Below are 12,253 nucleotides of genomic sequence, written 5' to 3'. Positions count from 1 at the left end.
TTAATTAGAGAAATATTAATTGCTTATTGGTAGGTTAAGCCAATAAAATAAAAATTAAAATATGCTCTAAATTAATTAATTAATATATTTTTATTTCTCTATTTATTTATTATTTTTAATTATATTATTTTATGTTATATATTTATATATTATGTTATTAATTTACTCCGTGACATACCAAAAATTACTAAAAGGTTACTATGCAAAGACACTGGAATAGTTGGCTATTTCCTTCTTCTGTTTATTTTACAAATGAGGAAATTGATGTGAATAACTTTAATTCAGGTCAACTCTAGGGCTAATGCTCTATTCACTGTGTTACCTATTTGTCCTGCATGAGCATTATAATAATAGTATTCATCATGCCATCAGAAATAATACAAGTTTTGTTTTTATGCCTTCTCAATAGTTAGGGAAAGAGCCATGAGAAGGTGAAAATTTAGAAACAAAAATAAAATAAACTTTGTAAAAAGAATGATTATAGCATAGAAGTTCCTCCTTCCATGTTTGATAAAATTCACTTGCAAATTCACATGAATGAAAAAATTTTTATTTTTTAACAAAATATTTAAACAAAATCCATGTTTATGACTTGACTTTTTCCTTCTGAAACTGAGTTATTTAGTTTTTTTGTTTCCAATCTTAATCTGCATAGTATATGTATTTCATAAATATTCATCTATTACAATTATATTTTCAGTTTTTCTGCGGCATAATTAGCTAGTCTTAGAATTAAAATTTTTCTCTCCATTGATGGTTAATTCCTCTCTTCATTTCAGTACTTCAGTGGCCTAATTTCTTCATATCCTTTCTGCATTTGTTTTCCAGTTAAGCAATATGATAAATGAGAGGTGCCACCTCAGAATTATTCTAATTTGCATTGTAGTGATATAGGACAATTTTTATATGACTATAGATAGCTTTGATTACTTTGTCTGAAAACTGCCTGTTAATATCTTTTGACCATTTATCAATTGTGGAATGGCTCTTATTTTTATAAATTTGACTGCATTCTCTGTATATTTGAAAAATGAGGCTTTATCAGAGATATTTGCTGTGATTTTTTTTTTTCACAAATAAGATTACTAATTTTGTATTTCCTTTCATCCCATTTCCTGCTGAGCTAGTGCTCTTCCTTACCCTGGGACTGTGACCCGAATCTGATTATGGGTAAAATAACTAATTCCTGCAACCAATGCCAGCACATGGACCCCTGTAATGTCCTTTTGACCAGTTATCCCATCCCTTAGCACTTCTGGACTGAAAGCTCTGGAAATACCTGCTGTCTCTGCTGATTCAATTGCCCCTAAGGTTTGATGCTGGTTTCCTGTGGCATAATCTGTACTAGTGCAACCTGAGGTGGAATATATTCCACTCTTGCCCCAGTTTGATAGACCTTTCCTGCTGAGCTTCTAAGTTTTATTGGGCTGGAAAATAATTTCACTCCATCCTTTTGTAGATTTTTATCATTCCAGAATTAGTTTTAAAACATTATCTAAAGTTAGTTAGAGAGAAATTTGGGAGGGTTTAGATTAGTCTGTTATTTTTCTATGCCATCTTGAATCCACTCCTCTATGTCCCAACTTTTAAAATCCCTTTCACAGTGATGATTAATAATCCTGAAAATTCCATCTGGAGTTTACTATGTTATCTATTTTTTCCTATCATTTGCAATTTGTTTTCTTTGATATGATAGCTTTGAACTTTGGAAACTTCATTTCTGGAAAAGTTAAACCTCAGATTCCTTTTTGTTGGCATCTTATGGATTCTAGTAATAGATATTTAGTCCTCTAGTTTAGTACTTCCAAGAATTTTCTTTTATGTCTTCCTGAAATATGATATTCAAAATTTTGTGTCATCATGTTTTTCTGGAAACCCAAATATTTCTCGTTTTTCTAAAATCTGTTAACGTTTAGGTCAACTTTTTAATGTACAATGTCACATACATTCTTCTAATTTGGTTATTGTCAGACTGGGTTCTAATTTTTTTCATCTCAATGCATTTTTAATGTTTTATGTTTAATTTTATTTCAAATTTGCTGTGTATCTTTTCTAATGTATCAGTTCTCCTCTTCAGTTTTTATTGAGTTCTAATTTCATCCTATAATTTCTTTTACAATTTTATTAAAGTTTTCAATCACTCCTGGAATTCTTTTGTACATTTTATTGTCTTTTATGTTCTTGTGGAAATATTCTTTTCTTATAAAAATTTCTTCTGACATTCTTTCAACCTTTAATATTTATTAATAAAAAACTATTCTTTTGTACTCATTTTACAGACTTTTATAAGATTTGTGTAGATCTATGTATTTACCCTTTCCCTTCTATTTACTTGCTGTTTTTCTTTTACTTCATTTAATATATTTAAAACTTGTCTCTTACAATGATAGGCACCTTGATTTGTATAAATTCTCTAGCTTAAACATCTTAACAAAAATCTTTCTTAAGATCTTTTACCTGAATATAGAAGTCTGAATCTCAAGATGGTGGCATAAATCTAGAGCAACAGTACTAGATCTTAAATTAAATGTTCTTCACCATAGGGAAACATTTTCTTGTCTAAAGTCTCAGTCATGAGTCTTTTCTATATTCTTTATTATTGTGGTAAACATTTCCTTTGATCTATTCTCTGTTAACTCAGCACTTTCCAGGAAATAAAGGATTACATGAGAAATAGGAACAATCTGAATATATATTTTCTTTGCTACTCAGAGTTTGGCATGAGCCAAAAAATACAAATTATTGAGATTCTTCAGAAATTAAAGCTTATTAAATCTGTGCCTTCCACTACAAAAGGAATCAAAATGAATGAATTTATGTTTCACTAAGAGTCTATTTTTAAGTTGATACTCCTGTAGAACAATTACAATTAAAAGACATTTCAGTTAACTTTCTGATTGATTTTGATGTTTTATATTTCAGATAAAAGAACAGGATGCCTTAAATTCAGTGATCTGAGTTTAGGAGATGCCTTTATTGATCTATTTAAGCCAAGACTAAAAACAACAATGATAATGTATACAAAACTAACCACTAATTGTGGTGAACCTGTATTTGGAAGGAATTATACACTCAATACTAACTTCAACATAACTAAAAAAACTGTCTGGATTATTCATGGATACAGACCAACAGGCTCACCCCCAAGCTGGCTTCCTAGCTTTCTTGAACGTTTGCTGAAAAAAGATGTGAATACAATTATAGTTGACTGGAACTGGGGTGCTACAACTTTTATTTATCAAAGAGCTGTTCAAAACACAAGAAAAGTTGCCATATTTTTAAAGGAACACATTGATAAAATGTTGGTAAGTTTGGCATTTGGAATATATAATGCTTATTACAAAATATGATGGCGTCTCTACATGTATGTTTATGTCATGTGAGATAGCAATGAAGTCATCATGATTACAGGTAAGTTTGGTGTACCCAAAAGTTTGAAGATGAATATATTTCTTTTACATTAAAAGATTCAATATCCTTAAAAACCATAATTGTATATGAAACTTTAATTGGCCCAGGGATGGACTATATTTGGAATGATGAAATGTTTTAAAAATTTAGCAGCCTTCTTTCTAGGAGTTCATTTTTTTCTTGTTATTAAATCTTATTCTGATTTGTGTATTTGTGCTCATTTATTTTACTATACTGTTAACATCATGCACATTGAAGGTAGAGGAGACATAATTTTTAATGTTTTTAAAACAACTCTGAATTATATTTGCATAGTATTATGTCATGCAGGGAGAACTGTGAATAAAGAAAAAATTTTACATGGATCTAGAATATTGTGGGGTCTTGTTTACAACATTCTCAGAGGAAAAAGAAGAAATGAAAATTCTCAAATATCATGAACCATTGAGTCATGTAAGTCTTAAGCTATATTGAGCAGTTGACATGAAGATGCTATCAAACAGAAAGGAAACAAAAGAGGTCTACCCTTAAAATCTTGGGTTCAAGCATCACTGTCAGTCATGTTTCACTGTGAAACTCCATACTCTTGTAAGAATGTGCTTTGTTCTTCCAGATAAAAGCAGAAGGAACAGGTCCCTCTTTATTTCTCATGGGGAGACAGAAAGAGGAGAATCCTGAGAAGGAAGAAAAAACTGGGCACAATAAAGAAGAGAAACCAAGAGAGTTTTAGATGTTATCAATGGCTGTGGGAGGAGTGCAATCTTTTCCACTCTTAGGTTACTTCTTCTTGGCATTTGAAATCTGGGGAAACATAGGTTTGTGGTGTAACATGGTTGTTCTCACTATTCTCTCTGATGACCTAGTCAATTAAATTTTATTCCTATTAGGATTGTCTTATACATTACAGAATTTGGAGATTCTTCTCTGCCATTGGTTTAAATCATCAAAAATTGATTTACTTCAAAGATAGAACAAGAAGAAACTCACAAACTCCTCCAACACATAATGCTTCCTAATAATACCTCACCCTTTGGGAAACTGAGAGGAATTAAAAATAGTTTAGTTCAGTTCCTACATACAATTAATCTTACCAAGTTTTAGTATAAAGTCTTGTTGGGTTAGTGTCCTAGACCATTGCTGTTTGGGATTTCTCTGCTGAGCTACATGCAATACTGGCTTGAATCCCAGCACTCTTGGATTCCATGGTTTAATTCCTGGGTCAGAGGTTCAACATTTTTTATCTAGAATTGAAAAATATGAAGGGAAAAAGTAAAACCTTAGACCTCTTTCTTGGGGCCACATAGTCTAAGGTAGGGAGCTAGATGGAGAGATAACCCTTAAAGTGTCATCAGTTGGTGAGATGACACAAATACAGGAAAAGGTCATTAGTGCTCATTCATTCAGTTTTTAAAGAGACATTTCTGACCACAGAAGCAAAGGAATAAGGTTGCTTCCAAGTATGTAATAAGACAAAACAGAATGTCTACTTATAATCCCATTCTCCAGTGCATCCCAAAACAATCTCTAGCATTTTACATATTGGTGACATTATTCTAGGTTACATAAGACTGTATTAAATTCTATTATACTTCTCCTATCTTGCAAATTTTGCTATTTCTATCAAGCAGAAAGGGATGCATTTTTAACATATTGCCCACATCCCCAATCCAGAGAAGTCATCTGGGATTTCTGGAGAGGTATAGATTGTCCTTTCCCTTGCTAATCCATGCCTTAAAGGAAAGCATCTCAAAACAATTAGTGTAGCAAGATCTTACATAAGAAGTCACATAACCTTAAATCCACATATACAGGCAGAAATGACACATCTCCAAAGACAAAGTTTTGCAGATTTAGCACAAAGGGTTTATTTCAAAAAGATTACCAAGATTACTGCTTGCTTGGTACTCAACATATGTATTATTGTACCTTTTTCAAGGAATAAGCAAAAATGAAAGAGGATAAAAAAGGGAGATTGGTTTCCTGTCTCTTGATGAAACTTGATCTATACAAACCTTTATAGACCATATGGAGGTCTTTACATAAAGATTTAGAACCTAATCAAGGAATTCAAGCTGGTTAAACTTTTCTCCCTTTCAGACCCTTCTGATTTTCTAGATTTCAAAATCATGCCTCTGTTGATGCTTCATTCTGAAATTTCCCTGAGCACGTAGGGCCTCTTTGCCATGGAACATTCAATTACCACTCTGGTCTTCTTATCTCTGCCCTCCCCCTTCTTCCATAGACGAGTTTTTATACTAATTATTGAGGGAATTCTTGACATCATCAATGTGATATAGGATAAAACCAAGGTATCAGGTGTCCATAATATCTTCTCCTCCACCTTCAGAATCCATTTGCATTCAAGTGGCTATTGAAGCTATCTTGTTCTTGAACTCAGATTTTTACCACTGTCTTGATGCCAGTTGGCTGGGGTTCTGCCCAGAGATGTGATCTAATTATTCCTAAAGTGGTTTGGTTATAGATTCAGTCTATAAAACTCAATTGTTTAAAAGTTTTATCATCTCTCTTATAGACATAAATTAAGGAATTGGTTGCAATGGGAACTTAACTTTGTAGTAATATATATATATTTTAACTACCTAAAAAAGGATCCCTATCTGGAGCTTCTAAATAATTTGACTGGCTTTGCAAGAATAAGTCTTTAAATTCCCTTATCATGTGCATCTCTGACACTAAGAGGAATTCTGCCTAGCATCACCATATTATATCGGTAGCATTGTCCATTCTTGTGTTAATTTATTGGGCTTCTGTTTAAATTTCTACTACAATGTTGGGAAAAATCTATCCATCTTTAGATGTTTCCAGTGGAAGATGACACATATACTTTGGCAAGTAGCAAACCCCAAACTTCTTCATTCCTACTTCCCTTCTTTTCCCTTATTAATAGGATTCAACACATTTTTCCAGCAGTCTTTGGGTCATAGAAAACAATACTTCAGACAACATCTACTTATCATAGCTTTTCTTTATTCTCATCAGCCCTTTTTGGTTGTGCTGTTAAGTTTAAAAGTCATTCTTCCTTAAAAATCAAGAGATTTGTTCCAAATTGCTTATGTCTAAAATCCACATTTTAAATTTTCATTAAGTTCTTTGATCCCATTTTTTTAGGATCATTGTTATAACCTCAGAATACTCTCTCTGGCCCCATTTTTATTTTCCAAGCCAACCTCTCTTGTCATTCAATGGAACTAATTCCTTTGGGTCATTGGAAACTCCACCCCCACCCCGCCTGTGCTATTACCAGAGCTCCTTGTGTACCCAAAATAATATGTGAAGTTCTCTCAATTAGAACCGTCTATCAATTGTGATAGTCAAGAAATAAACATTTTAGAGATGATGAATCTGTGTTACAAGGTACAAGACAATCTGAGTCCCTTACAGCATATAAGACTTCTTCTGTCTTCTTTCCAGACATGTTGGACCAGAAGCTATCAGATTCTAATAAGAATTATAGATTCTGGAATGGCAGAGAAATCACTAAATTTGGAGTAATTGAACTTGAATTTGAATCTAAGACTTACCATTTACAGTATGATCTTGGGCAAGTCATTTGACTTCATTGGGCCTCAGTTTTTACATCTTTAAAATAGGATTTTGCAGGCCTATCTAACAATACCTCTACTGGATATGAATCCCAAAAGAAATTTTTAAAAAGAGAAAGGACCTATATGTACAAAAATATTTATAGCAGTTCTCTCCTCAGGACAAAACCATTAGAAACTGAGGGGATGCCTATCAATTGGGGAATAGCTGAATAAACTGTGATATGTGATTATGATGGAATATTATTGTTCTATTAGAAATGATGAGCAGGATGCTCTCAGAACAATTTGGAAGTCCTCCTTCAAGCTAAGTAATATGTACAAAGCAATAGCAATGTCTTGGGATGATTAGCTGTTAATGACCTTGCATTTCTCAGGAACAGCGATCCACAAATACTCTGAAGGACTTATGATGAAAAATCTTATCCATATCTAAAGAAAGAACTGATTGTGTCTGAATATAAACTAAAACATATTCTCTATTTATAGCTATCTCTCTGTCTCTCTGTCTCTCTCTCTCTCTCTCTCTCTCTCTCTTCCTCCCTCCTTCCCTCTTTTCCTCCTCCTTTCTATTTTACTTTATTTTTCTTGAGGGTCTTTTTTGGGGGAGGGAAATTTATATTTTCCTTTACAACATGACTTATGGAAATGTTTTACATAACTTCACATGTGCTTTCTTAATGGGGACTGTAGGATTAAGGGAGAGAATCTGGAACTTAAAGATTTAAAAACAAATATAAAAAAAATTGTTTTCGATGTAATGAGGAGGAAAAAAATACAAACAATACCTAAAATATAAAATAGGATTTTCTACAAGAGGACATTGAGGTTCTTGTTGGCTTTAAATTTAGGATCTTATGATCAACTATTTTTCATATAAATGGGAAAATTCAGTTTTTTGGAAAATCTGACACTTATCATTTTAAAGGCAGTAATCAAGCACGTATCCTGTGGAAATAATACAGTAATTACCAATTCATTAGTCCCATTACAACAATACAATCAAACATAGGATTTTACCATACAGTTCTTAGTGTACTGTTAATATAAAATCTTGTGGTTAAAATTGAGAGTGGAAACATGGGAATTGGTATGAATCTAAACAAGTTAGGATGCATTCTTCCTAGCCTAATTATAAAATCCTTTTTATAAAATATCATCTCTCTGATTAATTTTATTTCTTTTATATCTTTCATATATTTAACTTTTATACTTTACTTCTTTATAAAGCACATGCCCTTAAAAAAAAAAAAAGAAAGAAAGAAAGTTTGGGTTTTTTGGTTTTTTTTTTTTTTTTTTTGCTTTTTTTTAACAGAAGGATTAATTAACTGTAACATTAGTGCTATCTTCTAGAATTATATGGCTTATTTATACAACTTTTTTCACTTACATAGTATAGTAGATAGAGCATTAGGCTAGGAATCAGGAAGCCTTATCTTCATGAATTTAAACCTCAGACACTTACTAGCTATGTACCCCTGGTAAATCACTTAATCCAGTTTACCTCAATTCCTAATCTGTAAAATGAACTAGTGAAACAAATAGCAAACTACTCAGTATCTTTGCCAAGAAAATCCTAAATATGATTATAGAGAGTGATAAACAACTCAACAACAACAAATTTCATTTTTAACTCTTAAATAAATTAGGATCCTTTCATATTTTTAGATCAGTTTTGCATATTTCCTTGTTGTGTAGCTAATTATAAAAAGACTAAAATAAACACATTTTTGTTTATCTTAGATCTTAATGTAAGACCATTTCTTCAAAATTATGAAAATTCTACTAATATAAAAATATTTATTCTTTTTACATTAGGTACAAGCAAAAACTGATGATGATAGAGTATAGGGGATATGATAACATAATAAATATGTGAAAAAAGAATATAATTTAAATATATTATTTTAAAATGTTTAAAGAAAGGCAGTAATTTTTAAATGATGCCTAATTTGTTTTTTATTGTCATATGTTTTAATAAATTTAAATTAGTAATTATCTTAAGCATTCACCTTTAAAATTTTGAGTTCCAAATTTTTCCTGAGATCCTCTTCTACTGATTGAAAAAGGCAAGCAATATGATTTATACAAGTGAAGTCATACAAAATATATTTTCATATTAGCCTTGTTGCAAAAAATCAAAATAAAAAAGAGGATACTTCAATCTGCACTCAGAGTTCATTAGTTCTTTTTCTGAAGCTGGATAATATTAGTCATCATTAGTCTTTTGGAATTTTCTTGGATCATAATATTAATCAGAGTAGTTAGATCTTTTCTTGCTAATTATCATTGTGATTACTTTGTATAATGTTTTCATGGTTCTGCTCACTTCATATTACATCAATTCATATAGGTTTTCTAACTCAATAGTATTCCAAACAATTATATGTTACAACATATTCAGCCATTACTCAAAATTTCTGATTTTTGCCACCACAAAAAAAGTCTTTGAATATTTTTGTACATGTAGATCTTTTTCCAATTTCTCATATTTCTTTGGAATATAGACCTAATATTGATTTTTTGGGTCAAAGAGTATGCACAGTTTTATAGCCCTTTGAGCAAAGTTTTAAATAGGTCTGAAGAATGGTTGAGTTAGTTCACAATTCTACCAACATTATATTACTGTAGCTATTTTCTACATACCTTTTTGCATTTGTAATTTTCCTTCTTTATCAATGTTAGTCAATATGTCAGATTAAAGGTAGTAATCTCAGTTAGTTTAATTTGCATTTCTTTAATTATCAGTGATTTAGAGCATTTTATCTTATGACTATTGAGACCTTTCATTTCTTCTTAAAAAGCCCTACTCATATTCTTTGATCTACAATTGGGAAATGCTTTTTATATTGATTCAGTTCCCTCTGTGCTTGAAAAAGGAGACCTTGATCATAGAAACTTGAAGAAAATAAAATCCAGTTTCTGCTGTCTTTCAAATTTTGGCTTAATTGATTTTGTTTGTGCAAACCCTTTTTAATTTCATGTAATTAGAAATTATCCATTTTACTTCCCAAGATCTTCACCATCTCTTCTTTGGATATAAATTCTTCCCTTATCCTAGATATGATGAGTAACTTTTTCCATGTTCATCTAATTATATATCACCTTTATCTCTAAAGCATTTGCCCATTTTATCTTTATCTTAGTACATTGTGTGAGATCTTGATATCCGTTTATTGATTATCGATTATCTGTTTATTGTCTACTTTATTGTTGTCTAGATTTCCCAGAATTGTTTTTCTCAAGTAGTGAATTCTTGTCTCTAAATCTTGTATTTTTTGTGTTAATCAAACACTAAATTATGTGCATTTACTACTGAATATTTGGTACCAATCTATTCCAGTTCCATTTCTTAGATAGTACCGATTATTTTTAATGATTATTGCTTTGTAATATAGTTTGAAATTGGATGTGACTAGGCCTCCTTTTTTCACTTCCCCCACCTTGATTTCCTTGATATTTTTGAGATGTTTCTTTTTCTCACTCTAAAACATAATTCTTAGAATATTTGATTGTTATGGTATCAAAACCACATCTGTATTATAGATGACATTTGGTCAGATCCCTCCTTTAATTATTTTTTCAAATAATGCATTTTATATTGGATTAATTATTTTTAAAATGATTGATAGAATTAATTTGTAAAATTAACCTGGTCCTACCTTTTTTTTTTTTCTTATGGAGTTCTCTTGTATTTTTTTTTCAATTTCTTTTTATAAGAAAAACTTCTTTAAGTATTCTATTTCCTCTTCTATTCATCTAAACAGTTGATAATGTTGTAAACATTTATCAATTTCACTCGGATTGTCAGTTTTGTTGGTATATTATTAGGCAAAATAGCCCCTAATAATTTCTATAATTTCATCTTCATTGGTGTTGCATTTATCTTGTCCAGTAATTTGGTTATCTCTTTTCCTTTCTTGAATCAAATTACCCCAATGTTTATCTAATTATTTTCTTCAAAATCCCGCTCTTAGTTCATTTTTTTTTTTACTTTCAGTTAATCTCCTCTTTATTTTTTCAGGATTTTTATTTTAGTTTATTAATTGAGAATTTTTAAGTTGTTCTTTTGCTAGTTTTCTAGTTGCATGCCAATTCATTGAGCTGTTCTTTCTCTCTCTCCTTTTATTAATGTAAGCATTTAGATATATAAATATTCCTTAAATACTTCTTTGCATCCACAAATTTTAATGTTATCTCATTGTTTCCATTGTCTTTAATGTTTTTTTAAATTTTCTTTCATTTTTTCAACTCATTATTTAGAAGTAGATTATTTCATTTCCCATTAACTTTTTATTTATGCCTTCAAGATTTATTGAATATGATTTATTACATTATGGTCAGAGAAGGGTGCACTTAACATTTCTACTTTTCTGCAATTATTTGTGAAACTTTCATATCCTAATGTATGTTCAATTTTTGCAAAGGGATCATGTACAGCTAAGAAAAAAACAGCATATTAATTACTATTCTCATTCAATTTTCTCTATCATATCTACATTTTCTAAAATATTGATCTGTTTATTTCTTTCTTATTTGCTTTATAATTAAGTTTATCTAGCTCTAAGAATGGAAAGTGGAGGTCCACCATTAGTATAGTTGTGCTTTCTATTTCCCTCAGTAACTCATTTAATTTTTCCTTTAGGAATTTCTATGCTATGCTATTTGCCACATCTGTATGTAGTATTAGCATCATTTCATTATCTTTGATACCTTTTAGCAAAATATTGTTTCCCTTCTTACTCCTGATAATTAGGTCTATTTTTGATTTGTTTTGTCTGAGATCATTATTGCTCCTGTTGCTTTAAAAAAAGTGGAAGCATAATAGATTCTGCTCTGGCCCCTTATTTTAACTTAGTATAGTCTTTCTGTATCAAGTGTATTTCTGATAAACAACATATTGGTGAATTCTGATTTTTAACCCATTTTGCTATCTGCTTACATTTTATAGATGAGCTGATTCCATTCACACTCTCAGATTGACTGACTGTGTATTTGCTTCCATTTTCTTCTGTTTATTCCTCTCTTTCTTTATTTTGTCCATCCTCAAAAGTCCACTTTGCTTCTGATCATTGACTCCCTTAATCTGCCCTCCCTCTCATCACTATGCCTCTTTTCTTTTATTTCATTTTCTTATTACTTCACTATTCAATAAGATAAAATTTTATACCCAACTGAGTGTACACAAATGCACGCACGCACATGTCTCTTTGAATCAGTTCAGATAAGAGGTTAAAGCACTGCCAGCTCCTACTCCACCATATTGCCCTCTGTAAAAA

The 12,253-nt window shown here is 30.9% G+C and overlaps 1 protein-coding gene across 1 annotated transcript in view; it reads left to right on the top strand.

The window, feature by feature from the left end:
• Nucleotides 1-2,906: 2,906 nt before the first annotated feature.
• Nucleotides 2,907-12,253, top strand: part of LOC127557851 (lipase member I-like) — a 43,114-nt gene continuing 33,767 nt past the window's right edge. The window contains exon 1 of the mRNA XM_051991137.1: nt 2,907-3,305. Within this exon, the coding sequence (XP_051847097.1) occupies nt 2,907-3,305 (399 nt within the window). The remainder of the gene's footprint in view (nt 3,306-12,253) is intronic.

Source organism: Antechinus flavipes, chromosome 3, assembly GCF_016432865.1.
Source record: "Antechinus flavipes isolate AdamAnt ecotype Samford, QLD, Australia chromosome 3, AdamAnt_v2, whole genome shotgun sequence".
Classification (NCBI taxonomy): domain Eukaryota; kingdom Metazoa; phylum Chordata; class Mammalia; order Dasyuromorphia; family Dasyuridae; genus Antechinus; species Antechinus flavipes.
Note: the sequence above shows the minus strand (reverse complement) of the source record. Positions and strands in the feature narration are given on the sequence as shown.